General features: G+C 39.2%; 2 protein-coding genes across 4 annotated transcripts; both read left to right on the top strand.

Moving 5' to 3' along the window:
• Positions 1-99: 99 nt before the first annotated feature.
• LOC145496436 (uncharacterized) lies at positions 100-16387 on the top strand. 2 transcript variants are annotated; one of them, XM_081476087.1, is made up of 12 exons: positions 100-547; positions 4333-4589; positions 4908-5055; positions 6440-6745; positions 7418-7757; positions 9680-9825; positions 10081-10455; positions 12199-12423; positions 12921-13166; positions 13693-13824; positions 14213-14695; positions 15454-16387. In XM_081476087.1, the coding sequence occupies exons 1-12, from the start codon at positions 398-400 to the stop codon at positions 15703-15705; spliced, it is 3060 nt and encodes a 1019-aa protein (XP_081332213.1). In that variant the 5' UTR covers positions 100-397; the 3' UTR covers positions 15706-16387. The 2 variants fall into 2 exon arrangements, with proteins under 2 accessions (XP_081332213.1, XP_081332214.1); XM_081476088.1 differs by lacking the exon at positions 100-547 and adding an exon at positions 827-1390 and having other exon boundaries at positions 15454-16375.
• A 129-nt stretch (positions 16388-16516) lies between these two features.
• LOC145496437 (uncharacterized) lies at positions 16517-25893 on the top strand. Of its 2 annotated transcripts, XM_081476090.1 has the most exons (7): positions 16517-17544; positions 18282-18371; positions 18918-19010; positions 19108-19137; positions 19836-20386; positions 20769-20949; positions 23559-25893. In XM_081476090.1, exons 1-7 carry the CDS (start codon positions 17481-17483, stop codon positions 23687-23689), a joined length of 1140 nt encoding a protein of 379 aa, XP_081332216.1. In that variant the 5' UTR covers positions 16517-17480; the 3' UTR covers positions 23690-25893. The 2 variants fall into 2 exon arrangements, with proteins under 2 accessions (XP_081332216.1, XP_081332215.1); XM_081476089.1 differs by lacking the exon at positions 16517-17544 and having other exon boundaries at positions 17550-18371; positions 18918-19137.
• The last annotated feature ends 1745 nt before the right edge of the window (positions 25894-27638 follow it).

The raw sequence follows: 27638 nt of genomic DNA, 5'->3' as shown, positions 1-27638 counted from the left end.
AAGCCTTTTTGTATAGCCTGGCTTGATGCTGAAAAGATGAAGCAAGGGCGTAATCAGTCAATGGCACGTATCTTCTCATTGTGTAATTAAAACGACTAAGATTCATATATTTACCAAAAAAGGGAAGAAAAATCGCACTATATAGGTGCTCTCCCAAAGTGATAGGGCGAGCTCTGCGTTCAAAACAAATTTGCCGACCCGTGTTTATCTAAAACTGGTTTAGTATTCTCAACAGCATTCGTTGTGTTCCTTTAAAGTCAAAAGTGTAAATCTTATTGGCGTGAGAAAAATATTAAGTGGTCCAATTCTCAGCGGGCAAAGATGCAGTCAATCAGGCTTTTTTTGTGAATATTTGGCAGCGTAAGACCTTGCCCTTAGCCAAGATGGATTATGAACAATGCCTGGCGAATGTTGTCGACAAAATATGCTAATAACCCTAACCTATTTATTTAAACCATTGTCTCTATGTTGTTTTAAAGAAACTGGTACTTACAGTAGTCAGTCGGCTGCAGACTGTCGTCAAGGCTGTGCTGTGCATAGGTCGCAAGTAAGTAGGAGAGCCATAAACTTAATTTTAGCGTTACTCAGTCAAATCAAACTTCAATTAGATTTACAGTCAGCAAGTGAAGAATTTTAAGGGGGTACTCCCTCATATATTTTATATAGGTATGTCTGGTGCCAAAGGGTATGAATTTGAGCTGTTGCAGTCTGAAATAGAGTACAGATTTTGACTATTTGGTCTGTATTCAGCCCTGTTATTTACATGTTAATTTTCTAATTGCATGTAAAATCGAACAATTTGAAAGCCTTCCCTCCCAAGTGGGACACGCTAGTGAAGCTGAACTTGTCGACCAATGAATATTTTGCAACGAATCATAAATATCTGAGCTAGTTAAGTGATTTTTTTTTGTGGCGCAGCTCAAGTTCCTTAAAGCATGCAAATATCTACTGGTGGCAATGCATCTGTTGTCAATCTTACACCCATTTTTGACTAGCAGATTTGCCTATGTCTAATCAGTAAAATGGCGTCTCGACCGTGTTTGTCATTCCTTCTTTCAAGTGAAATATGAAAAAGAAGTGAAAGAGGGACGAGGGCATAGGATAACATTTCATCTGTCTCAAGATGTAACAAAATGTCCCAAGACCTAACGGTGATTAGAAAATATAGGCAAAGCATGCAGCTCATGGTTTGCAGGATTTGGTAGTCATTGCAACGGGACGAACGTGTGGGAATGCTTTTAACTCATATATGCCATTATTGAAAAAACGGCGCATAAATTTTACTGGGGTTAAAAAGTTGATATCAAAACATCTGACGCCATTCTTCGCAAGCACTTAACGAAAGAGCTTTGTCATCGCACTTGCAGCCTTTAAAAGATACAAGGAAAAGGTACAAATTCTGCACAGTATTATGCGATTGTCTTATTTCATATTTTGATTTCTATCACGACAAGAGAACGAATTCAGCTGCACGTTTTATTTGTTGTCGCTTCGCCGTTTAAGCTCGAGTTTCTCAACTTGTTATCTTAGATTTTCCGCTTATTATAAAAAATGTCAATTCTCATTTCAATAGTATTAGCTATATAACCACTTAAGACAGCTCGTTTTTGAAAATCAACTACATGGCTACTGATATCTTGCGCATTGCATTTTTTTGTATACTCTGCTTACACAGTTGTTTATAATATACGCACTCGTTTTTCGGATTTTAAAATACGGTTTTTGAAAACCAACAGCTGGGCGATCGATCGCCAACACACCTACACTAAACAAAAAGGTGTTTTAAACCATCCTAAGCTGAGACCTGAGATAATGAGATAAATAGGAAGCGGAAACCGTCAACATTACACACAAAACGAATATTGCAGTGCTAATCTCAGTGCTAACCAGTTTAGAGCGCAAGCATACGCTGTTTCGTCTCTCACGGCTTCGTCTGCTCACAAGCTAATTAAACCATATAAAAAAACCAAAACAAAATACAAACTGAAAACTGTTAAGGTAGAGAAATTTCAAAGCGTCACCTTGTGAAAAATCACAAACGTTTCAGGCTTAGCCTCTATTTAGTGTGAAAACTATTAATTGGTTCGCGCGACTGTTCATAGGTACGGATGCTAAGCGCGCGGAAACTAAACTCGCGCGCGCCGTTTACCTGGAATGAAAAAAGAGAAAGCATTCAATTTTTATTTTTATTAGACATTTAAGCGTCACGCATCAACCGGAAAGAATTTATTTTGTTTTGCTTATCCTAAACATTTCAAAAGACCTTATTTTCTATCAGACTGCTTTCTCATTTACAACCCGGTTGCAAATTATAAATGAGGATAGTGGCAAGTGATCCACCAGAGTTCTAGCGTCCTTTCCTTAGAAAAATAATGGTAATTGACGAATATCTCCCTCTTAACTTTAAAAGAGAATAACAAAAGTTTCGGAGAACCTCACACGTTTCAATTCGCTGCGACAATGTTAGTGTAGTGTTTCCTTCACCTGCTACAGTAAAAAAGAGGTCGACACATCATGTCGACATAATTTCGAGCACAACAGTGAAGGTGGAGCATCATTGTACCAACATAGTAGGACCATTTTGACAGCATAATAATGTCATTTTGCGATCAAACAATAATATTATATCTTTGATGTTTTATATCAATTTCAGCTCCAAGCGTCCATTTATGTAGTTAACATTGTTACATTGCAAATCAATTTTAAGTTTGCACAATTTCCGTCACTACTGGTTACATTTGACTCGTCACAAGTATTTTATATAATATTCCAACTTTTATCTTGGGGATAATATTTACAGTGGAACTGATTTATAGTGCATTTCTATGCGGAAGTGTTTACTCAGTTTGATTATTTTATCAGTTGTTTACACTTTTGTATAAATAATATGCTATGAAAATACGTTATTTTGCTTCGTGGAAAGACAATAACATTATAAGGGGATGTTTCTTAAAACACCTTGCAAAAAGAATTGCAGAACTTCGAGCCTGTTTTCGGCATACCGAGTGTAATAAGCAAAGTGACGAGCATAATTAGGTGCACATTAGTCTGTTTTGGGGGCGATGCTATCAAGCGTAATGCTTGATGTTTAGGAGGATAATGTAAAACTTCTAACTGTATTGTGTTCTTCGTCCTTTTTTAAAGGAGGGCCCTTTCAGACCACGCAATAAGTTCTCCATGACTGTGCATGACGCTTTTTATTAAAACGTCAAAAATTCAGGTTCTCTATGGTTACGGCATATAGGCTGTAAAACATTCTTTCCTTATCAAACAATTGTGGGAAAATTTCATTATCGAATAATAAGTGAAGTGTCTCCTGATAGATACGCAACAAACGTAGAAATTAAACAAAAAAAATATAGATAAAATAGCCTTTTAATTAAGCCGGGCTTAAAATTGTGTAATACACGTTTTACACAATTTATTCAAGATATAGAAAACATTTTCCAGCCGTATTTCTATCAATTTTTTAGACGCGCGAGTGGACGTTTGGGAGATTAACAGGAACCACAGCTTTCTCGAGTTCTCCAAACTTTTCAAGATTGTGTTTCTACAATTCGATAGAAACACGGAGAAAATGTTTTATGTTTCATTAAAAAAAGACTCCGCGAGAAAATAAATAAAGAAAAATTGATTATCAAATTGTCCCCTCATCAGGTCAACAGATCGTACCGGTTCTATGTTACTAGAAGGGTTGTGATTTAACCAACGGTTTCAAACTGTGCTCTTTAATATCCCTTTATACATATTTGCGGTCGCAATCTATAACAAAAACACGGCAGTGATGATAAGTAAGGATTTTACTAAATTACAATTTCATAGAAAGAAAATATTTACCCAATGATTGTCCTCAAAGTTTGCTGTGTCTCACGATCAAAAAAGAAATTAAGCAACTGTCCAGATCTGTTCAGAGCGTCTATTGGTCTCAGAACTTGCTCAAGCTAAATATGTAATGTCAGCGTTCAATTCCAAATAAATATGCGACAAATTAGCGGCCGTCGTTCGCCATCTCCAAATTGCGCAGAACTTAGGCATTTCACGCTGTTGTTGTGGAGAGAACGGCAAAGAAATGTACAAAGACTTATAACGCATGTGCACAGCCATTGTTCTACTTATTAAATTACACGGCTTTAGTTCGGTGACGTTCTCGTTGCCGTATCTTCGTTTGCTTAAGTTCTCTAATTGGTGATAGTGTCGTGTTGTGATTGCTCAATCATAGCTTGTTGACGATTGCTGTGTTTTCACGCGTATTTAATTAATCTATAGTGAAACAAGAAGTACGCCTTTCATCGCGTGCCTTCTTACATGGTGTTTTCCCGATTTGTGTTCTAGATCGTTACTCCGGGAGCCAAGATGTTTACTCCTCGCAAGAAAAGCAACCGAACAGGGAAAAAGCAGCCTCGCAAAGGAAAAGCGCGCATGTACGACCATAGACGCCGCATTTTTTCCAAGCGTGCGCTTCAAGATGACGTAGCAAAGCCCTGGGCCGCTGTGGGGACCTGGTTTTTGGGTCCTAAAGCTGAGAATGCTGATGTGTTTACAGATCTAATGACAGAAGCCATTGACTCACATTTTAACTTCCGGAAGGGGTAATTGATTGAAGGGATTCTGGTGAATTAGAATTGTTTTTAAACTATCAATTATCATCTGAATCATGCACCTGATTAAAAAAATAGACATTTTATGCGATGCTACATCGGTCGGTAAACCGTCATTGAATTTGAAGTTTCTTTCAAAACCATGAAAGCCTGGGCCTGTTCATTGTTCTTAGAGCAAGCAACTGTTCAGTTTGTATTTTCTCTATTTCTTTCCGATCGGCTCAACCATAAAAAAGCGACTCGATAATAAATGACATGACGAAGATCATGATAACCAAGAAAAGCTAATAATTAATATTTACTTTGCAGTTATTACCCATGTGACCCTCCCTATGTAACGGATGAGTTACGGGATGCAAAGTCTTTCCAAATATCGCTTTCGAAGATGAAAACAGAACTGGATAAGATGCAAGAAGAACTGCAAAAGTCTGTCCCTTTCTTTAGCACGCGATACAAGGTTGGTTACCAAAGACCTAGAAGATTCTTGTTATTTAGATATGTAGGACGCCGGATGTGCTTTGACTTCCAAAACATAAGTGAATCTAGGAGGGGTCAGCTTAAAGGCTAATCACAATTAGTATAAATCTACTACTGTTCTATCACGAATGTCGTTTGCTCATTGGCTACGCTACTCACTATCTACTCTGTTGTAGATGGGGAGTAGCGTAGCAGTGTGCGCTTGTTAACGCAGTCTGTGGCGGCCACTTCTTTACGTTTTCGAAGTGTCTGCGAAGAGGATTCAGATTAAGTACTGAACGACTGGTAGATTTATACTAAAGCAATTAGGTTATTTGCTATCGATTTCTATGCATAATATAAATAGCTGACTCGAACTGCGCCCTCGTCAACTATCACGCGATAGAAATTTTGAAGTCATAATCTAATTGTTTTTTATAAATAGTGAAAATGGCAGATATGGGCATCTGCAGGATTATTGATTATTCTGACCTGACAGGCAATAATTTAACATTTGGACATCATGTCAAGCTATATAGTTATAGCTAACTGTTTTCTATTTAAGCATCATTATAGCATTAATCCTCTCTCTCGTGATAACTTAGTGTGATGTAGTAGGTATTACTTATTGATTTTCTGTTACCAAATTCTGCCATTCTCCGGATGGAGAGGTCCGCTTACGAACCGTGGCTGAGAGGTCATTCTGTTGTGTTCTTTGAGGCAAAAGACGTCTTGTACCGCCTACACTGTAAGGTCAATCTGACAAAACGTTTGTAAGATTGTTTACTAGCAATGGACTACGAAGGCTTGCAGATAGATTTTACCTTACTTTAGTTCTATCTGCATGTATACCCCAGTGGAGGGGTGTTCTCCCTATAATGGTCTATACAGGAAGACTCGGCCAAAAAGTGGTACCTTTTTCAGGCTTGAGGTGTATAAAAGGGAAGGGATATCACAAGTTGAGGTAAATGAAAGGTTAGGAAATCTGTCGTTTAGTAGTTTAAACGGATCTTTAATTAAAACATTTCGAACAGGCGGACTTTATGGATGTAACATTTGAATTATAAAAGCACTACGTGAAAATGACAAGAAGATTACCTTTTTTGGCGATATATTCATAATACGTGCCGGTTATGAAAGCATTGGAAAAGGGTACTTTTTTTCAGTTAAAGGTCTAAGAAAGGGGTACCTTTTTTCAATTAAAGTTCTACCAAAGGGGCACCTTTTTCGCCTAAATGGTATACAAAAGGGTAAGGGGGTGGACCTCGGGGCGGTGTCTCCCCTTATAAAACTTTGTTAGAGTAACTCCCCTTCCCCCCGATGTACATATCAGTTTTGAAATCGGGCATTTAAAAATATCATTTTATTCTATTGATATTTTCTAGGGCCATGTCAACTGGGACACTGCAGTTCCAGCGAATCTTGGCTACATAGCTTCGATACTATGGAACCAGAACAACTGTGCAGCTGAGGGATCGCCAGTAACGACCATGTACGAAATCGAGGCAGGTGGAGACTTGTGTGAAATGATAGGCTTGAAGAGAGAAGACAGCATGGGACATTTAGTGACAGGTGGAACAGTTGCAAACATTGAAGCAATATGGGTGGCAAGGAATCTCAAATACTACCCATTGGGACTTCAAGAAGCTTTGCTCAAAGATGATCAATTATCAAAAGCAAGTGGATACCAGGTAGATAGAAGTGAAAACAAATTTGTTCATTTATTTCTTCATTTAAATGCCCATTAAAAGCCATAGGCGAACTTGTGACCTCTGCAGATCATTATGATAATATTCAATTAGCAAAATCCATGTTATCTTGCTTTGATCTACGCAATATTCTTCTTTTATTAGAATCAAACTGATGCAACTTGATTGCTATTTCATTACCTTGTTATATGTTCACGGAAATCATTACTTTTTTAGTGTCAGTTTACAAATCTTTACCAACACTGTATGTCTTTATGATCATGCAAATAAAGCTAGTTGTATAGTGAATGGTTTGAACCCAGGAGTATCAGTAGTTCGTATAGTGTGATCGTCCGGGTGAGTGTAGTTCTGAAAAGAACTGTTGTTGGTGACTGACGTTTCGACAACCTGAGCGGAGGTCATCTTCAGAGTCAAGTGAATAGTGTTTGTCAGTCGATGATGTTATAAGTATGGTTCGTTGAACGTGATTGGTCAGTGTAGCCATGATGGTATTGGCTGAAAGACTCGTGTAAAGTTTGTCATCAGTCATTGGTGGGTTTCGATCCGTCTATTGTTAGTCAAATAGGAATGGTAGTCAAATTTTTCTTCTTTTTTTTTTTGCAGTATTATTATATTTTTTACAGTAGTTCTTATCCAACATTTCGTCAACCGTAGGTACACCTACCTCAAAGAGGAACTACCATTAAATTGGTGGACGCAACACAATGGGAACTCCTCAACCTTGATGCTGACAGTATCATCAAGATGCCATTCGAAGTGGCAGACCAGGCTGGTCTTACACCGGGAGAGTTTCGAAACACCATGGACAATTACATCTACGAGTCCATTGGTGCTCAAGAGTTCTGCCGCCGCCACCAGCTGACCAAATCGCCGTGTGTTCTAGCTGCCAGTACACACCATGTCTCTTTGGTGAAGGCAGTCAACATCGTAGGTTTGGGGAAAGGAAGTCTCGTCACTGTTCCCGTTGACGTAAAAGCGCGCATGGACTCTAAGAGTAAGTGAAGTGGGATTTTATCAACATGGTGACTACAAAGAAAAGCATTCATGTTTCTTCAATCTAAGTACCCCTCAGCCATATTTTTCTCTGGTATACTTAACCAATATACTGCTGCACAAAAATACAGGCCAGAAAAAACTATATAGCAACCTGTGGTGCTGCAGTGGTACATGCAGTGAAACCGGTTAACCTTTAAGAGGCTGTCTCTGTAAGGACCGACCACTGATTTTACTTCGAAAATTCGATTATTCTCGTAAGTTGGGATTTCAAAGCCCTTACCTAGTCAATCACTAAAATGAGTTTTGTTTCATTAAAAATTCCAATTGAAGTTTTCTAGGATTGATTAAAGTTCGGTCCGCTCGACACAAGTTTCATGCCCGCCGAAACTGGAAAAATAGCACATATTGCCGGCGCTCTAAAAAAAATAATATTCGCTCAAAAGTCCCAATTCCTTTTTTAACTATAGATACATGGTAGCAGTTTGTCTAGCCATGTTGCAATTATAATTCAATGTTGTTCCTTCAACGGTTAAAAGAAGATCTTCTACCCGTTAGTTCCCAATCTTCCCGTTATACTCACGGGAAGATTGGGAACTAAATCACTTGTTGCAAACACAAAATGGCCGTGGCATTTATCAATCCTTCCTTGGCTTCCCGAATCACCGTTTACAGTTCATACATGTATGTGTGCCGGAGTTGTCCAAAAGAGTGCTTCTACAAACCTTTCAAGAGGAGTCTACATGATTAAACCGGCTTCGAGGAAAGCAATGGTCAGTAATACAAAGAACATCGAGGTATGTGACGGTCACGCTCGACACAGATGAGGAACGTATAAATCTACTTTATATGTAAACCTACAGTTGGAAGGAAAGGCTGACAGTTTTAATGCTACCTAGGTTTCAAGGATCGCTACAAAGGACCAAAACTTTAATCTTGAAGCCAGGTAAGAGATTTACGGGAATTTATTGGAGCACTTTACGAAGGCAAGTGTGTTAGTTACTCACCGGAATGTTTTCAAAATTTCCTGAACTTTAAGCGGTCGTTAGTTTTGAAAACCCAGTGAGCAGACAAATTTTATTATTGTTTTAAATTAAGGGACATTTATACTTTCTATTCATGTAATTGAGCAGTCTCAAACAGGTGCCACATTTTTTAAACGTGCCTTCAAAGTAGAGCTATTTTCGCGTTTGGTTCAAAACACGATTTAACGGGTAGAAAATCTTCTTTTAACCGTTGAAGGAACAACATTGAGTTATAATTGCAACATGGCTAAACAAACTGCTATGATATATCTATAGTTGAAAAAAAGAATTGGGACTTTTGAGCGAATATTATTTTTTTTAGAGCGCCGGCAATATGTGCTATTTTTCCAGTTTCGGCGGGCATGAAACTTGTGTCGAGCGGACCGAACTTCAATCAATCCTAGAAAACTTCAATTGGAATTTTTAATGAAATAAAACTCATTTTAGTGATTGACTAGGTAAGGGCTTCGAAATCCCAGCTTATGAGAAAAATCGAATTTTCGAAGTAAAATCAGTGGTCGGTCCTTACAGAGACAGCCTCTTAAGCATTGAGTTTTTTTTCTTGGAATCACTCCCTTAATTAGATAACAAAGGAAACAATTCTTGATGAACTAAACTTTCTTCTCCCTCGTGGTGACTATCGTAAGAAACCCTTACTTTAAGTGACTAAAAAATATCTTAATGTTAAATCAATTTATTTTCACTGAAACTTCTAAACAGCACAACTTTTGTTAGGACGACTAGACAGCAATTATGTCCACCAGAAAATTGTTTCTTATACGCTGACAGTGGATGGATGATTTTTTTTTTTCGATAATCTCAATAAGTAGTTTGCATTGGTACAGACTAGCTCCGGAATCAATGAAAGTGAATGGTATGTTCTTTGTGATGCATTCAGGGCTGAAGAAGATTCTGCTAGAGAAGATGAACAATGAAATTCCCGTGATCAGCGTGATAAGCATCATGGGGACAACGGAAGAAAGTGCCGTTGATCCTTTGAAAGACATTTTCGAAATAAGGAAAGAACTTAGCACGATGGAGAAGGTATATTAAAGTATGACTTCTGTAGATGTAGTAGTCGTAGACATAGTGATGGTAATGGTACGAGTACACTATTTGTTAACACTGGCACGTTTAAACGTGAAATTTCTCAACCTTGTTTTCAATCGTTCTCGCTGTTTTACGTTCACATTTGCCCAATGCCAGTTCCCGCTGTTGTTGTTCTTTTTGCTGTTGTGTGGCTGCTGCTGTTTTCATGTTTTTACTCTCATTCCGTTGTTTTGCTCGTTTTTACCTCAGGGGCTCAATTTCACCATTCACGCAGACGCTGCGTGGGGAGCATATTTCTCTTGCATGTTACGTGACCCATCAGTGGGTGATACCATGCCGACTCCTCAAGAAGAAGGCTTCGTCCCTGAACTCTTCCTGAACAATCACGTGAAGAAACAACTGATGGTTCTTAACCAGTGCGACACAATCACTGTGGATCCACACAAATCCGGCTTCTGCCCATATCCAGCTGGAGCAATTTGCTACCGTAACAAGAATCTAAACAATTTTCTTTCTGTGGCAAGTGACGTGGTGTACTATCACGGAGATTTCACCCTTGGTGATGTTGGCATAGAGGGATCAAAGCCAGGCGCCGCCGCATGCGGAGTATTGCTGGCTAACAAAGTGAGTAAGCCCACATTAAGGGTTACCGACAAGAACTCAAACTCTTGATCTCGTTTGACCACAAACTCTCATGCATTTTTATCGACACTCGTACTGAATTCTCTCTCAAGTAAGGTGATGTTGATGTCAGCTGATTAAGTCAACCTTCTTGTACTCTCGACTCGTTTAACTGTTCATTCAGTACTTATTCCAACTTCTAATCATGGTGGAATTCCATCGATTTTTTTTTTTAATTTTATTTTATTTTATTGATAAAAAAAAACATATTACAATATTGCAACAAATTACAAAAGTAGTGCAAAAAAGAGGGTTGTTACAACTGATAATATTCTAATGAAAAATAGTCGATAATGTATACGGTAGTAAATATTACAAACAATGTGTCTCTCTAGCTTTGCAAATATGTGTATAGTTGGGGGAAAGGGCAACATAGTCACGTCAAGTCATTTGTCTATTTCAAGCTGGATAATAAATTTAGATATGAATTCAGAAGTATCTTGTTTCTTTTGCATTGTTTTGCAAGCATAATGGTATTGCTTTGCATATAACAGGAGAAGACGCAAATCCTTTGTTTGGTTATCAGAAAGATTGGTGTTTGGTGTTGGTAAATTGAGAAAGCATTGTAGCGGGGTTACGTTGACATTGATTTGGTGTAAACTATTGAACCAGTGAAGAGACTCGTCACATAATTTCAAGAGAGATTGACAATCAAAGAATGCATGTTCAATAGCGTCATTTTCACCGCACAGAACACATTTGGCACAGTCAGTTATTCCAAATCGATTAAGTTCTTTATTAGTGACTAGTATTCCGTGCAACGACTTGAAATAAAATTGTCTTAACTTATTATCCCGAGTGATTTTATAATTGTTTCGGATACAGTTCACCCAATTGTCAGCAACTTCAGGACAATTTTCCGCCATGATTTAATAGCAGTAGGTTCTGTTGATTTCCTCTACAAAAAGTTTATAAAACTGCTGCAGAAAGTTTTCTTTAAATTGAGAGTGATATCTTTAGATAGTTGGAAATCGAAGTTTTCGCAAATTGAATTCAGATCTCTAAGGTCCATATGAACTGATGCGTAACTTTTGAAATAAGCGGGAATAGCTGAGGTGATTTGGTAGTATTGCAGAAAGTTAACTTTGATGTTATATTTATCGCTGAATTCTTGTGGTGAAAGATAATTACCTCGATTGTTCAGCAAGTCTTGCACAAAAAGAACATTACTATCACGCCACGCTTCCAAAATACCGATTTGTTTTCTATAGTTATATCTCTGTTGTTCCACAAAATGAATTCGCGTTTCAAGGGATCTTCGTAATTGCTACGCAGTTCTTGAAAGTGATCAAGGAGTTCTCGATAAAAGAGAGGGATTTTTCTGTCTAATTTCTCGACACTGTAATTACAGTTTAGAAGAAAAAGGAGCCCGCCATGTTTATCGAAGTAGTAATTAGGGATCGCCGTCCAGGTGTCATGAGTGTTATTTAAGAGTCTACTCATCCAACTGGGACGTAGCGCTTTTATAGGTCCCAGCGAAAGAAGCGGGTGCCAAAACCACGATTGAGAAACAAAGTTGTAATTTGCAATTCGGCAGCTTGTCCATGTGCTTTGACGCAACTTTTAACTTAAGACTTCTTGATCTAACTGTTAATTTAAACCCTTGGTGGGAAAGGTGCATCTTGTACGATTGAGATCAAGTCCTTTCTTTAACCGATGTTTCTGTTTCTTTTCTGTTTCCGTCAGGTGATTGGTCTCCACAAGAACGGGTACGGCCGTATTTTATCGGAGTGCATGTTCACCTCGAAGATCCTGTACTGCTATTGGGTGTGCATGGCAGAGGACTTTGACAATTTTGTTCTTGAAACCACCAAGCAGCTACCACAACGAAAGGTACCTGGGGAGGATGTTGACTACAAAACCTTCATAAAAGAGAACATACTGGGAAAAACCAACGAGGAACTCTCAAAGGTGCTTACACTGTATTATTAGATTATTGGTAGTCTGTCCAAAATTGGTTCTCCTTGGTCAAAGGCAAGCCAACGGAGCGAGCACGAGGGAACGAGCGCGATGCATTCATTCCCAGCGGTTCTATATTTATACGTCATCAACGATCGTAGAAAATAGAAAGATTATAAACAAACTATTGTATATTAGCCTTATTTCATTCTTCTCACTTTTGACTCATACCACCCAGGGGTAGAAACCGTTATGCAAGTGCATTTGTTGCAACCTAACAAAAAAATTCGGAGGTAGGGAGAGGGAGGACGTACAGGGATGGACTAGCGTCCATGCAAGCTAATGAGGTATAAATTTTCCTGGTGGATTAATTTTATCGAGACCGGAGTTAAGCATCGGACTGATAAGCCATTAAGGCTTGTAGATACAAACTACAAACTTTATCTTTTTTTAAACAACAATTTTGATTCGAAAGAAACTAAAACCCGAGTTTTTGTTCTTGTCTCAAGGACGAGCACGCAATGGCCGTTTTACGGAAGATTGGTCCAGACACTTTGATCCCATGCTTCTCGGTCAATATCAGTGGGAATGAAGATGTTAATGTATGCAATGCCGTTAATACTGCAATTTTCAACGATCTCTGTCACGACTCTGCCGACGAATCTGAACAGCGAATGCCTATGATTGTGACGTCCTCTACGATGAAAGATCACCAGTACAGCTCTGCACTGGAGCACTTCAAGAAAAGGCTTGGGGTAAGGAAAATCAAATACAGTCGAACCTCTCTACAACGGCTACCCTGGGAACAGAGTTTATTAGCCATTTTGGAGACTGAGGTAGCCATGCATTGTTGGAAGGCTAGAATAAGAGCAAATCTCTCAAGTTGGACGAAAATGTGGCTGCTATGGAGAGGTGGCCGTTGTGGGGAAGTGGCCGTTAGTAAATCCCTAAAGTAAACGTTCGATTGTATGTCCTCTCTGTTCCTTTTGATGAATGTTTTCTATCAGAAATTAATAATAAAGTTCCCACGGAACAGCAAATAAATTACCTTGAGGCCATAATATCCCCAGATCACACAATTGAATGGTGGAGAATGGTGTCTACAAAATCAAGTGTCTCAGATGTTCTTATTGATCCGATCTAGAAATACGAGATCTCGACTATAGGTATTCTCAGTCTCAAAAATTTTCAAACACGGGCCTAGCTTCTCGACGAGTCACGGATTGAGTGCCAGCTTTCGCCTGATCAGTTTCCTCGTTTTGTTTTTGTCACCCATGACAGCTGAACCCAAAGAACAAAGATGGAGTGAAGTACATAATAACTACTTGCTTGGACCCGTGGTCCTCCTCCATGGAATTCATGGACGATTTAGCCGGCATCATGAGAAATGCAATCCTGAATGCCATTGGAACTGTAAGTAATAAACTATGAGACAGGTATAATGACACGGAAACTGTCGAAGTCTGCAGACTTTCATCGTTAAATACTCACATAGACGTAGTAAAAAATCGTTTTCAACAATTTCAGCAGCATATCAGTAGAAAAGGAAGAAAAAAACTGAAAAACGTTCTGAAAAACGTTCGGACATAAATCTCAATTATGCTTGAAGAAAAAATGAGTTTTTTTGTTTTCAAATTTTATTAATCTTTATCATAATTTACTTGGTAATTTTGGTATTTCTAGTCAAACTTGTGATCAGATATTTCAAATAAAAGAAGAAAATACGTCAGTCATTTAGTTTCCCCATAGGAGTATTTATTTTGCGTTTTTTCTTTTTTTTTAAATAAACCTTCTTCAACAGGTCACAGACGCACCTGACGTCCACAGCTTCGTAAGCACAGACAGGGTGAACGCAGAGAAAGACATCTTTGTATGTTATGCGGGAAACTTCAAACAAACTGTGCGCGAGTACTTCGCTGTTGCTAGGTTCAGGTTCCTGTCAGACGACGATGTGGCAACTTTCAATACCACCGTGGAGAAGTCTGGTAGCGAGTCGACACCGATGGTGTTACGAAATCTACAGAATGAACCAAAGAGGCTTCATGACCTACTGTTTAACGATTCAGGGGAGGAACAACTCAGCGTGAAGTTTGACTTCTTCGTTGGCCTTGACAGTGGCGCACCGTTCATGACAGCTGACATGAAGATTGTTGATGTACCGCGCTATGATCACTTTGATAAAGCTGATGATCTGTACCCTGAGAATGCCACATACCTCATGTACGGTGACGTGGGCAATGCCTACTTGTTCCACACTCCAACAAAGGACCCGGATTACTTGCAGGTAGGCCGATGTGCGAACAAAAATGAGCAAAACTTCGGCGTGCTTATAGGTTAAGAGCTTTGGTCGATGAGGGTATAAACGATAGTAATGTCCAACACAAGAAAACTTTGGGAGCACCTGAGAAACTATAGCGACTTTTTCAACAGACGGAAACCGATATACACCGGCGACGGCTTCGAGACGTCGACGACATGGTCTGCTTTCAGTTAAAAAACAAAGCGCCGTTCTTTACGAGCTGAACTTGAATAGAAAAATGTTTAAAGAAGCCCAGTCGTGGCATTCTGCTTGCATTATTTGGGCCACGTAAGAAATTGCTTTTAAATTTAAAGAAACCCGAAAATAGCAGCTTAAATGCATATATAAACACCAAAGAGATAATAATAAACCAGAAAAGAACAAGGATGGCTAAGAATGGAGAAGATTAACACGGATTACAAACATTGTATTTGAATAATTCAGAGTCATTTTCTAAAAAACGGCCTTTTCATTCTTCTTCTTGCTTCTCGTACCTGTTCACAGCCTCCATAAGACTTTTTTGCCAGCCACGTAAAATATTGTCTAAATTCTGAAGACCTTCCTCCATTTTAAAACACAGAAGGAAATTGTTGTTATATTGACCTCATCTATGTGTCTGTATAGATATTAGGTGAGAACCAATCAAAATGCGGGAATAATTTGACTCATTATATAAAAGAGCTTAGTGTTGTTTACTACTACCATCCGCTAATAGTGAAACAATTGATTGCTTTGCTGTATAGATTGTTAAACTGACAAAACGCCCTCAAGGATTGGGTGAGCCTACAGAGGCAGCTGTGATTCTCAAGCAAGGCGTGGATGCTGAGCTGCTCGGAGTTCCTGGATCACCAACTGAGCAAGGAGGGAAAATTGTGGACCCCCTGACAGAGCATAGTTACGACCTACATTTTGTTGGAATCCAGGGGGAGGAAATTACGACTGGTGTTGTGGTGCAGAAGAAGATTTGGTTTGATGGCGAATTGTTGAACAAGTAGTGAAGATTTTGTCAAGCATAATAATCTTACTGATACATCATTGATGCTTTAAAAAGCATTTCTGTCACCAGTAGGCTTTGTGTCTAGGTAGGGTGAGAACAATTTCTGAATGTAATTTGAACTTTCACATGGAGCGTTTTTGCTGCACGCGAAATAGTCGAAATAGCTGAGAATGATACTACTGTAGTGTTTCACAGTCAAAGATCATTACGTTTATTACATTATAATCTTAATCTATTGTAGCGTAGTAGTGTCCCTAATTAGCTTCTGTAAGCTAAATACTTACCCTGACACTTAAATAAAGTTATTATTATTATTATTATTATTATTATTATTGTAACATGTCCGTGGCGATTATAGGAGGCGAGAGTTTCTGAAGGTCAGTTAAAAGTGTAAAACCAGGTGTTGTCTGCCTGGATAGAAATCCTGTAGAGTTTTGATGATGGTATATTCTATTTAGCACTGTATCGTATTTACCTGCAAGTTTTATTCAGTAGTTCTATTAATTTCTGAACAATAAATGCGGTTATGGGGTTATTTAGTTATTGACGTCTAATTCAGCATGATCAAAGAACGTCATTTTACTGAAGAATAAACCCTTCTGGAATTCCCAATCACTACGTTAAGGCCGGAACAGGGATGCTCTCCGGGAAAATTTGAATTACTCTCCTAAAGGAGAGCAACATGAAGATTCAAAATTCATTTGGTCCTTAAAAGAGCTCATTCTAAAACTGAGAGATGAATGTGAACTTACATGTCTCTTATGACATCTAATTATATAACAAAAAAAACTTTAAGTTTGAAAGGCTTTTAGTTACGAAAAACTGCGCAAAAATGATACTATTTTCCATTACTATACTTGTGAGTTTTTTAATGTCAAAAATTCAGCCGTGTGGCCTTTATCCTCAATAGCCGCCATAATTGTTTTCCAGTTGTCAAACATGCGAAGTAATCACGAGATTTCTGAGGGAGCATAACCGTGACTTCAGCAATAAATAATAAAATAAATAGATCTCTATTATCTGACGCTCGAGCACAATTTTGGAATATACTGGAAAATAGGGTAATACGATTTACGGAGAATATTGTTCTTCCAATGGTTGCCTCCTCGCAGACCACTTGGCTAATTCGCATTATAATTTTGAAACCAATATGCCCGCCAACACGGCTGCTATCGTGAATAAGATCTACTGGAATATTTGTATCCAACCACGATCAGCCTGGCTTGTAACACACTGAAAAGATCCTCATCATACAAACTGAATACGCCAGTCCCAAAGCAGCACGATTGTTTTCTTGCTCTTTCCTTTGACCGCTTTCCATCTTCAGTAATTGATAACTTCTGACCAAAGTCTCGCTATGTAATCATCGATTCAATAACTAAACGTTATTGCCTTTCATGGAAATCATCAGGAAATAGTCGCATTTGGATATAACATGATGTTCAAAATGACAACGAAATACCAACCCAAGGATTGTTTCAGAAATTTACGTTATAATACGAGCGAATGTTTTTTTTCTGTCAAATGTCTTGATCCAATAAGGGCCATCAATATGATAAATGTTTTCCTTTCACCAGACACCTGGTACCTGTGATATGATTGTTTTGAATCACTTCGCACAACAAGTCTTTGCTGTCACATTCTGTCATTACCTATTCAAAGCAGTTACCTCAGAGATTTTTGATGTGCGAGAGGTAAAAGTGCAGTCCTTCTGGCTTTGGAGATTGAATTTTCGTGAAATCAAACTCTCGAGTGCACGAAATAAAGCGAATAATGGAAGGACGTTTGCTCGTACCACTGGTGGTCTGCTTATCACTGGGGGTGATTTCCATGGCAGGTACGTAGGGTATCTTTTGTCATGGCTTATTTATTTTTTGGTTTGTGTAGTAAATTGATCAGCGAACCATGCATTTCAAACGAAAGTAAATTTACCTTCTTTTATAAGTGAAACTACCTTTATGATTTACACCCCGGATCGGCAACTGACCAGCAATTATCAAAATAAATGTTAGCATTATTGTGGTGCATTGCGATACCGTTCAGAAAAAACGACGCCCAGTACTGGGGCATCTAATATTGCCGATGTTACAATTTGAAATTCCACCCATTCAGTTATATCTAACAGAATAATTCGCCAAATCCATCAACGTGTGCATTTGGCTTTTGGCAGTAATGCCAAAATCAGTGATTAATGGTGATCGCTAACATATACGGCACCTGCTACTGTTCATGTACACTGCAGTGATTTTAAAGTGAGAAGAATTTATGGATGCATTCTAAAGGATCCTTAAAGCAAATGAATCGATGAACGCGCATGGCTGGTAATGAATTTGAAGGTTCGTTTCTTTTCTTCGAACTCCGCCCTAACGGAGGCAGAAACAATGACTTATCGATTAAAATAACTCTTTAACTTGAGAATATACTGCACATTTTAAATTGCGCCCCTTTTCAAGTTGGGTGTGGGTATCGGAGTTATGGAGGCCTCATAGCTTTACAGTCTGAGGTGGTCCATTCTCTCTGTATTGAAAGATTATAAGCGGAAGCATGACAATGCCACATCTCGTTTTGTCTCAGATCCACAGGCACAATACAAGCTTCGCAGTCCACTTCAGTTTAATGCACAAGCTCGCAACTTTGTCCCAAATCGATTTAGTCCTAAGAAAGGTAAGAACAAACAAAGCGGCGATGTACGTTATGCGTTCAACAATCCGTCCAGTTATGTAAATAAATTGGCTGCCTTTGGTATAAATCTAGATTTACTATAAATAACCTCCTTCAAACAAAGTTCAAAACGTTTATTATACGTGTTGTTCACTGTGAGCATAGTGCTACAAACTTTCAAGCTAATGAACATGAGTAAAAGAAATTTATAGATAAAAAAAAGACTCGAACTCTCGTAATAGATAAATTTAATAAAGAGCAACTAGCCCCCTTGCAACCACATGTATGTGTACCACGTTTTCGTCACTTGTACACTATTTTGTCAGGTTCACTTCGGCCCATTTATCTGTATTTTCAATTACAAACATGTGCGAGAGTGTTGGAATCATGAATGCCTGTTGAATATAGCAACGCCTACCTAAAAGGCGTTAAAACTAAGAAAGTCATCAGACAACATGAGAAACCCTTTTACGTATTGTATGGCTTTATTCATTGCTATTAACAATAATAATATTTATGTTTTTTTGTTTAATTATAAACAACATCAAGCTCCACGGTACCCACCGGTTCCACCAGGCGCAGGAGGCCAGCTTCCAGGAGACAGCCGAAACTTTATCCCAAACAGATTCGACATTCCAGCAAGTAAGTTACTATAGCAACGCGGTCAAATTAGGTAAACTTACGTCTGTCCTTCTATGCTATCCCCATGTACCTGATTTCTTTCATCTTTGTCTTGCAGGTATTATTGATAAAAAGCCAGGATCTGTAGGTAATGTCATTTATTTCTTAAGCATGAGGTGCGAAGAGCTATACGTACCGCCCCTTCCACTCTTGAAGTATCATAGTTACGCTTTATGATTGTTCATTATCATTTGTTGGTCTTTTAACAGTAGATCTAAAATAAAAATTAAAAAAATATGTATATACAAAATAAGCAAACTATATGTGCCGCGGCAATTCCCACTGAGAGGCCCCTTGTCCAGTGTTTCCACATCGAATTGGAATCTGTAAGTGTTGGTTTTTGTGGAGGGAGGAAAACCGGAGACCTGGAGAGAAACCCTCGGAGCAAGGCGAGAACAAACTCCCCAAACCGACACAAGGTCCAGTTTCGAGCCCGGACCACATTGGTGGGAGGCGAGCGCCCTCGCCATTGTGCTATCCCTGTTCCCCTTAAAATAAAGTAAAATAAGCTTGTCTGTCGGAAACAACAACAACAATCATAATTTGCACTCTTTCTTGCAGATTTAAAGACATTTTGAAGGAAATAAATATATACAGTACTGGCTGCTTGGGATAACCATAACCATAATAAAGGCTGGTGGAGCCAGGCAGCCAATTAAGATATTATATATTGAAGTAAAGAGGAGAGGCAGTATTGGGAACATTTCCGATCATCAGGATGTGCTGGGGCAATGTTCTCATTTTTTCATGTGTTTATTAAATATTCATTCTGTTTTTGTACATCAGGATGTGTTGGTGTTTCTCCCTGTGGACTGGCTACACCATATTCCCCACCAGCTCTCCCCATTCCTCCTCCCGCCCCAGCAGCTTACGGTGGATTTCCTCCAGCACCAGTTCCTTACGGTCCTCAGGGATACCCTCAACCACCCCTAATGGGGACCGATGGCTTTGGTATGCACTCTATAAACTCCCTGGCTCAGAGTGCCGCAGAAGCAAAAGCTAAACTTCTTGCTGGAATACATCCTCCAAAAAAATTTGTTCCGCATATTCCCCCGATGGGAAGACTACAGCCGGGCAAGCCTCCTTACAATCCGCCTCCACCTCTCCCTAAGCCACAAGCAGCAGGGTATGCCCAAGCAGGACAACTGCCTTACCAACAGCCATTCGGCTATGGTCCACAAGGAATGGTCCCTCCTCAAACGCCTGGCTTCCCCCCTCACCCACAAGGAATGGTCCCTCATCAAACGCCTGGCTTTGCCCCTCAACCAGCTGCCGGAATACCCCAGCCAGGAGTGCCTCTAATGCAAGCGGATTTTGCTGATCCCCAAGCTTTTACAGTTGAGTATTGTTTGCGATACGTGTTATTTGTTTAGCTAACCACGGGGGATGAACGATAATCCACTTGATGAAGAGTGAAAAGTAAGAAATGTCACTGCCTGGCGGTCTTAAACAAACAGTTACATGAAGTAACACTAATAGCATTGACGCGTCCTTTATAAATAAAGCTACCTAACACACAATGCACTACGAACGCCTTGGAGATGAAGCGGAGAATTTCGCCTCCAAAAGCAATTGATGAGCGGAAGGTTTAGTCTGACCAAGACTGCATTGATCTTCCATCCTGGCTTTCACTGAATTAAGCCAACGGTAACCTAGTGATTGAGGGAGAAATATATTCTCGTGATTGAATCGCAATGCATTACTTGACTCTTGTTTCAGGCACCGGAACCGTTGCCTCAGCAACAGACCGATTTCCTCCCTCAGCAGCCATCGCCCTTGGGACCTCAACAGCAGGATGTACCTCAGACCATCAACAGTAATGCCCCTCAACCCCCCTTTCCACCAGAGATGAATCAAGCACCTGCTTATAATGACCCAGGCCAACCAATGGCACCCGACGGTGAGTACATAATAATTCAAACTTTATCACTGACAGTTTTCCAGTAACTGTCAGATCAACAGATTCCATCGCTGTAGTAGCATGCAGCTTTTGACGAGCAATTCTGACCAAGCAACAGCTACGCTAGAAAAGTCATGCTCGTGGATCATTATCTCGACATTAAAAAATGCTCTGATCATTTACGGTGTTCTGGTTTTATGGTGTGCTATGATATGATAGGACATGATAATTGCAATAGAAATAATAACCTCTCCCAGAGAGAGTAGTGGATCTCACTACAAAGAATAGATAAATAAATAAAAAATACCGGGAAGAACTTAAGTAATTTGCAACAAATACTTTAAAAAAACCGACATTTTCCCGCGTATAAATGAAAATAATAAAAACAATTATTATATCTCTTAATTAGTACGCGCGCTGTGATTGGTCAATTTAGCGGGCAGTAATCTACTATACGGCCCGCTAAAATTTAAAGACGTTTTTGTTGCCAAAATATTTCGTGATTTATCGCCAAGTGTTCTTACCTTTTTAGCAATTAAAAGTTTAAAACTTTCTTTTACTTATGAAATTGTGTATTAAAACCTGCTAACGACTTGACAGTCACATAACAACGATTTCAAATTGAGTCGTTTTGCTTCCGAAGTGCGTCAGAAATTTGAAGCCGTTCCGCGTGAATAGAAATCGTTCTTGAGCCCGTCAGACACACATTAGAGATATAATAAATATCTTACTAACCTGGGCTTCTCGGTCCGTAATGTAACTCACGGATCCTCGTTTTTCCCCTTCGATTTATGGCCCGCGCGCTTCGCGCTTAGACCATAAATCGATGGGGAAAAAAACTCGCTCCGTAACTTACAGTACGGCTCTCGAACTCAGTTAGAGGTTTGTATATATATATATATATATATATATATATATATATATATATATATATATATATATATAATAAACAATGGTAGCAAGACTTCAATTCATCGTTTTATTGCGACAACGCTGTTTCGTATGGTCAAAGGATGACCACACTCATCAGGCAATATCAACGAATGACCGTTAAATTTCACAAACTGGCAATTAAAAGCTAACTTTAGGTTGCTATGAGATATAAAAACAGTTGCTATGATATGGAAAAACAGATGCTATATAACATTGAAAAATCTCGTGTTGCTAAAAGATTGCGTTACTTGCTCACAAAGTTCTTGACTAGGTATCTGTTTCTGTGGGGGCACGCACTTGCTAGTTCGTTTCGCTTGTTCAAAGTACACAAACTCTTCTTACAGATGATCACGAATTTTTCAAAAAGACATAAATTACATTTGTTAGTAATGTTGCTATAAGGTCTGCACTGCTTAATGATTCTCCACTTGATGGTAAAAGGTTTGTTGTTGTCTTTGAGTGTCCAAATATGTTTAGATAGCTCAGTTTCGTTTCTCTTGTTTTGGTGTCGAAAGGATGCTGTGTGATTCCTGTAGCGCTCGTTAAAATTTGTGGCGAGGCCCACGTATGATTCTGATGACGTTTGTGTTGTGATTGTGGCTTGGTAAACTACATTTTGTGTGAGGCATTTTCCGTCCAGCGGGCATTGATCCTTTTTTCTGCAGTTGCATTCTTTGGCGTTTGTTTGTGTTTGCGACTGGTGGTAATCTGATAGTACTGCTTTCGCAAACACAAACAAACGCCAAAGAATGCAACTGCAGAAAAAAGGATCAATGCCCGCTGGACGGAAAATGCCTCACACAAAATGTAGTTTACCAAGCCACAATCACAACACAAACGTCATCAGAATCATACGTGGGCCTCGCCACAAATTTTAACGAGCGCTACAGGAATCACACAGCATCCTTTCGACACCAAAACAAGAGAAACGAAACTGAGCTATCTAAACATATTTGGACACTCAAAGACAACAACAAACCTTTTACCATCAAGTGGAGAATCATTAAGCAGTGCAGACCTTATAGCAACATTACTAACAAATGTAATTTATGTCTTTTTGAAAAATTCGTGATCATCTGTAAGAAGAGTTTGTGTACTTTGAACAAGCGAAACGAACTAGCAAGTGCGTGCCCCCACAGAAACAGATACCTAGTCAAGAACTTTGTGAGCAAGTAACGCAATCTTTTAGCAACACGAGATTTTTCAATGTTATATAGCATCTGTTTTTCCATATCATAGCAACTGTTTTTATATCTCATAGCAACCTAAAGTTAGCTTTTAATTGCCAGTTTGTGAAATTTAACGGTCATTCGTTGATATTGCCTGATGAGTGTGGTCATCCTTTGACCATACGAAACAGCGTTGTCGCAATAAAACGATGAATTGAAGTCTTGCTACCATTGTTTATTATCTACACTGCTCCTCTCAGAGTCGAGCGCTCTATAAATTTATTCTGTTCAAGTTCAAGAAGTATATATATATATATATATATATTGTTTTGTTTTTTTGTTTTTTTTTTTGTTTTGTTTCGGTTTTTGTTTTTTGTTTTTTTTTTGTTTCGGTTTTTGTTGTCTCTTTTCTTCCCGACCTTTATAAGGGTGAGTAAAAAAATTATCCTTGCTCTTCTTGTGGTTGTTTTTGTTGATTCCCTGATTGTAGTTTATTTGAATTCACAGGTTCATTTGATTTGGCAAAGAAGAGGATGATGGCCTTGAAATTCAAGGCTCAAGCAAAGAAATTTGGAGTTCCAAGACCAGTACTAAAATCAAGACTGATGCCCAAGCCTCTGTTCAAAAGACATGTCTAATTTAATTCCATAAGAACGCAGAACACTCTTTGCCTGAGTATTGCACCTTTAAGTTATTAGAAGCAAATTTTGTAAATCGGGAAAAAAAAACTCTGTCCGTTAAATATTTTCTACACTAATACTAATTGTAGAACACTGTTCAACTAATTAAATTGGCACATAAAGCATTGAAGTTTTCTCAAAATACATAGTCCGACAACAAGTCATGTGACCAAGCGAACGGACAACGAAACGGTCACTTGGCTAACTTCTGTGATACATAATAATACTCTCAGCCTAGTTTGATGTGAAATGTGTGAAGGCCAATGAACAGAAGTGGACAGATCCAAAGGATTTAAAGGGTTATAATCAATCTCCCTCTAGCTACGAGGTCCACTTTAATTGAGTTTAATAAAACATGGTTTTTAAAGTTGATCTGAGCTTAAAGGCATGCCTTCGTACTGATTTGTTTTTAAATTCCCTATCGTGGGAGCTCAACCCTAAGATTTAAAACATCCCTTGTCCATATTTTCAAAATGCCGACAGTCATGGTCCAAGTAGAGTTTGAGAAATCTTCGTTGAAGCACTTACCGGCGTTTTGCGCTCCCATTCGTGCTACTTCGAGGTCACATGGTATTCAACTATGAAATTGTTTTCCGTTTCTCAAAGTGGGAAGCATTCCAAAATATATGCATACCTATCCTAATAAGTTATATTGCTCATGCGTATTATCGAGAACTACACCATACATGTGTAAATCGCTATTGCATGTCGTGAGGGTCTCCAATAGGTTTGGCGGGATGCGGGATTTGGCTTTTTTTTTCGCCGTGATATTTGGGATTTGAGCTGAAAACAGGGGCGGGAAGCGGGAATTACAATTACGAGCAGGAGCGGGATTTCGTGTTTTTATAGGGTTGGGATGCGGGATTCGTAAGGAGAACTTAGCGGGATACGGGATTTCAATTCTTACATGACCTCATAAATTGTTATTGACCAGCGCAAAAACCACAAGCTGGCAGAAACGTGCGTATAGCTGTGTCAGGTTTCAAGTAATGAATAGCAACAGCTCTGTACCCTGTCAGATTCTGTCAAACGTATCCATTATCGCTTGACTACCTTAGTACCATGAGACTGTATGAGGTCTTTGAGGCCTATTTCTACTGATTGCGATCATTTGTGTTGACCGCTGACATCAATGACATCTGTCCATTTCCGACATTTTCGACGCTTGCGTCTGTAATCTTGGGCCCCCGATCCTTTCTAGTTTTTCTAGTCTTTCGACCTTTTCCAGAGCACTTGGTTTGTTTTGACCAGGATGACCACACTGGATGGCGGTGATAGTGTTTCACCGTACGAAGTATGCGAGTTACGAATTGCGTCGCCATATATTACGCAAAGGATGCGCGAGCAGGAATGCCTTCTTTCGGAAAGAAAAGTTCTGAGCCAGACCTCAAGGAAAGGGAAGACGCTGAAACTTTGAAAGAAGCTGTCAAGTGTATCTACGGGACATCTCTTAAATATGGTAATGAACAATCTTTTTCTTTCACTGATACGTGGACAAAAGAAAACAAAAAAGTGAACCGTTTACTGAAAGAAACGTTATAATCATTTGGCTTATTTATCTGCTACCCATTGAATTCTTTTGTAATCTTTTATACGGTTTTGATTTTTAAAAAGTTTCTGTGTTAATAATTAAATTAATTATTAATTAATAATTAACGCAGAAACGTCTTTAAAAAGTGGGCGGGATTGGGATTTCCAGGCAAAAAAGGGTGGGATGGCGGGATGGCGGGATGCGGGATTAACAGGAAAAAATGGGTGGGAAAGCAGGAATTGAGAACCCTATTGTGGACCCTCTGTCGTCATTCTGGAGATGAATGCAACGCTAAAGTCCGTTGAAAAGCCTAAAGAGGGAAAATGAAAACTGGGATTCTCTAGACTACGAGTAGTCCCTCTTTCGCTTAGTCTGTCATGCGTGACGCGAAAGAAAACTGTGAGAAAAAGTGGCCGCTCGAAATACTGGGGGCGAGGAGCGCACGAAAGGAGGGACTACAGTCTAAGCCAAGGGAGTTTGAATTATGCATTGCTCTCACAACGCAAAAATATGATTGGCTTATGTTAGGAGCGTTGACATTATCAACATCCGAGATACGTGGGACGCCTTGTAGGAATGAATTGCTGTTTATATCGCTTTCCGACAATAGAAAGCTTTGGAACCGGAGCCTAAGCGTTGGAATCGCACTTCGCTAGCCGTGATGCTCTTGCGATTCTGCCAACAGGCTTTGAAAAGATTTAATTTATCAAGTGTTTTGTTTGGCAAAGCTTTCCGCTTTGAACCCGAATGCGACTTTAGCCCCTCAACAGCATCGTCCAAGAACAATTCAGTGAATACGAATTCACTGAACTTGGCCTTTCTGCCGTCCATTTGAAAGGTCGAATCGGACTTTTAATTCATTTGAAACTGGACATTCACCTGAAACTTTCCGCTGCTTTCGGCAAACATTTCACCGCAGTTGGATGACCTCCTATGTCAAATACATGTCACATACATAATGTAAATTCTCAGTTGAAACTCTGCATTTGAAATTTTCGCAAAAATCGTTGCAAGATGCCTCCTTCCTCGTCTTCTTTTTAAAACGTCTTTCGCAGTTTCGCTGAACGAACACTGAACGAAGATATACTTTTCGCGGCATGTTTTTGTCTCGCTACTTTAAGAGAAGAACGATTTTACTCAGAATATCTCCCGCGTTATTGACAACAGGCGATGATAAGAGGACGTCAAGATAAGAAATCCTACACCGAAAAATTACTCGGCCGTGAAAGGGTAAACTCCCTAGGCGGTAGGATTTCGCGCGGCCATTTTTTTCTCGCAGTTTTCTTTCGCGTAACGCACAACGGACTAAGCGAAAGAGGGACTATTAGTAGTCTAGGGATTGTCCAATTTTTTTGTTTTTCTTTACTGGGATAAAGGAATTTTGGTCACTGGGACTAAAATAGTTTGGAAATGGGTTCTGGGCAAAATTTTTTGGGCTGATAAAAGAAATTTACACCTCCACCCTACCTTCAGGACCATCTTCAATGGCCCAGGGATAATTTCATGTAGATCATGTAGTCACGTCGCGCCCAAAGTTGTTTAGTCTTTTTTTTCTTTATCTACATTGCAAAAAAAAAACAACAACAACAGACAATTGCTTGCCCAATGGTATGCACCAAGCTCCCTTTGTCAGTCACTAGTGATAATGGTAAGGCGTGTAAAAGGACCTAACTAATGCTGTGTTTAGACTTGAACGGTTTACCGAGGTACCAGAGTTTACTTACCTAGGTAAACATTTTCCGTGTGTAAACGCCAACTGATACTTTGGTAAATGCCGCAAAAGACAAAAGAAATTTAACCGAGGTAAAAGTTGTAATTACCCTGTGATCAGGCATGGTTACAGTTGGTAACCAAGGTCAAGATGGCAGATACATCCGCTTGTGGCGGCGTAATATTTCATTTCCCGCGGTGAGCTTTTCCAGTTTTGACAATCTTGGCAAATAACATTGAAAAATTGGATCGATCTTCTTACGGCGAACAATCCGTCGCGTAAAAGAAAGCATTGTATTTTTCATTCTCAGTATTATTTACAACTTTCTCGAGACAAACTTCGATCCTCTGTTGTGTAATTATTGTGGATGTATTTTGGCACCTGGGAGGATACTGCCTACACAAAGTATCCACGTTTCTACGCATATAACAATGCTTACTCTGGGTATGATCAAGCAACTGAATTTTCGCCGCAATATTATGGAATGCGGTCCTCGCCTATGAAAATGATGGCAACTCAATTTGCTCCTGTTCCACTGCGGTGGGATCCTCGTACAAGTTCGATTTCATGACGTTGTTAATGCAGCGCGCGCGAATGTTGAAGATTAACTTGAGTTATTTGAGCCGGTATAAACACTGGACGAATTTACCAAGGTTAAGTAACTT

This window comes from Orbicella franksi, chromosome 9 (genome assembly GCF_964199315.1).
Source record: "Orbicella franksi chromosome 9, jaOrbFran1.1, whole genome shotgun sequence".
NCBI classification, from domain to species: Eukaryota; Metazoa; Cnidaria; class Anthozoa; order Scleractinia; family Merulinidae; genus Orbicella; species Orbicella franksi.
The sequence above is the reverse complement of the archived record's forward strand: the minus strand, read 5'-3'. Positions and strand labels throughout refer to the sequence as shown.